General features: G+C 41.8%; 1 protein-coding gene across 1 annotated transcript in view; it reads left to right on the top strand.

The window, feature by feature from the left end:
* Positions 1-1,827, top strand: part of celsr2 (cadherin, EGF LAG seven-pass G-type receptor 2) — a gene marked incomplete at both ends in the record, with an annotated part of 55,115 nt that extends 53,288 nt beyond the window's left edge. The window contains 4 exons of the mRNA XM_080001176.1: positions 1-79; positions 180-344; positions 986-1,186; positions 1,514-1,827. The exon at positions 1-79 is cut by the window's left edge and continues 7 nt beyond it. Of these exons, the coding sequence (XP_079857302.1) occupies positions 1-79; positions 180-344; positions 986-1,186; positions 1,514-1,827 (759 nt within the window). The remainder of the gene's footprint in view (positions 80-179; positions 345-985; positions 1,187-1,513) is intronic.
* Positions 1,828-2,098: the final 271 nt, after the last annotated feature.

The raw sequence follows: 2,098 nt of genomic DNA, 5'->3' as shown, positions 1-2,098 counted from the left end.
GGGCTTGATAACAGTCAGGCGCACATTGCTCTCAACGAGCACGGGTCAGTCTTCCACGAGAATAAAGACCATTTGGACGGTACGTTGTTCTTTTTACAACTGTAATGGCAGATTGTTGATATTGTTGTGTTATTTCTATACCGTCGCGGTTGGATAACTTCCTGATCTCTGTACTTCAGATCGTGACAGCGACTCGGACAGCGACCTCTCCATGGAGGACGACCAGAGCGGCTCCTACGCCTCCACCCACTCCTCCGACAGCGAGGACGAGGAGGGACCCTACCCTCCAGAGGAATGCTGGGAAAGCCTGGCCTCCAACGGGGCCAAGAGGCAACAAGCACATGGTACATGAGCTCTCAACCCCGAGGTCTGACGTAGTATGTAACAAGAAGACTCACACAGACATAGGAACAAAAACAAATACATGATAGATAGATAGATAGATAGATAGATAGATAGATAGATAGATAGATAGATAGATAGATAGATAGATAGACAGATAGAGAGATAGACAGATAGATAGATAGATAGACAGATAGATAGATAGACAGATAGAGAGATAGATAGATAGATAGATAGATAGATAGATAGATAGATAGATAGATAGATAGATAGATAGATAGATAGATAGATAGATAGTCAAAACAATAGGAAACAATAATAAAGAGATAAGTAATATGTACCATGGTTAAAAAACAAAATGGTTATAGTATATAATAGGTTATTACAAAATATGGCAAAATGTATTACATATTTGTGTTATTAAAAGATGTTTATGACAAAATGCAGCAAGTTATTACAAAATGGCCGTTATTACATAATGGAGGTCAGATCTATTGCATTTTGGCAGCTATAAACTGCACTGCTCGAAGCGCCTTTTGTTTTACTACAACTTCTTAGAGCACGCAAAAAAGAAAACATTGAGCGTCCGGCCAGACGGCGCAATAGCCCAGTAAAACACTGCTTATTCTCCCAACGGCTCCAGATAACGCCCTGGGCAGGATGTACTGGCCGGGGGAGGGCGTGTCGCCGTCGAACCAGGCCGACGGAGCGGAGCGGCTCCCGGGGGACGCTCCGCTCGGCCCCGACGTCCCCGGCGGCCGAGACGCCCGGACGCCGCAGGACGAGCGGGACAGGGACGGCGCGCTGCTGCTGCTGTCCAGCCTCAACGCACACCCTCACAAGGGTAGAACACAGCGCCCGTCGCTCCGTCTCTAGTTCTGTTTTCTTTCGTCATGTTTTGGGTTCATATTATTGACTATTTTTTATTTATTTATATATATATATTTTTGGTTCATCGTATATTGCTGTCCATCTAAAATAGAGCTGGACAAAAGAGAAGCATTTCACCACATTATAATTCCTCACTTATTTTCTTTCAGTTCATCACCTCATCGCATGTTTTTCTTATTCTATATATATATATATATATATATATATATATATATATATATATATATATATATATATATATATAATTTATTTATATATATTAATGTATAATCCTACTCAGGGATCCTGAAAAAGAAGCAGCTGTCGCCCATCGCAGAGAGGAACAGCATCATCCGGATCCATAACGAGCTCTCGGAGAGCGCAACGGGGCCCCCATCGCCGCAAGGATCCTCCGGCAGCGACAGCAGATCGGCCAAACCCAGACCCAGACCCGACCTCCACCCCAAACCCCACCTCCAGCCCAAACCCCACCTCCAGCCCAAACCCCATCTCCAGCCCAAACCCCACCTCCAGCCCAAACCCGACCAGCTCAACGGGGTTGCCATGAGCATCAAGGCCAGGACGGTGGACGGAGACTCGTCAGGATCAGAGTAAGAATTGATATCTTTAGTATACTGTATAAAATATCTATAGTGTATATATACATCATAGTTTCCATAGTATATATAATAGCTATAGTATCTATAGTATAAACAGTATAGTATATATAGTATATATAATAACTAAAGTATCTAAAGTATATTCATTATAGTATCTATAGTATATATAATATCTGTAGTATCTGTAGTATATGTAGAACACACTATATCGTATCAAACGTATATATAAAATATCTATAATATCTATAGTATATACAATATAGTAT

This window comes from Zeus faber, assembly GCF_960531495.2.
Source record: "Zeus faber genome assembly, chromosome: 5".
Taxonomy (NCBI): domain Eukaryota; kingdom Metazoa; phylum Chordata; class Actinopteri; order Zeiformes; family Zeidae; genus Zeus; species Zeus faber.
This window is presented reverse-complemented; position numbering and strand designations above follow the sequence as displayed.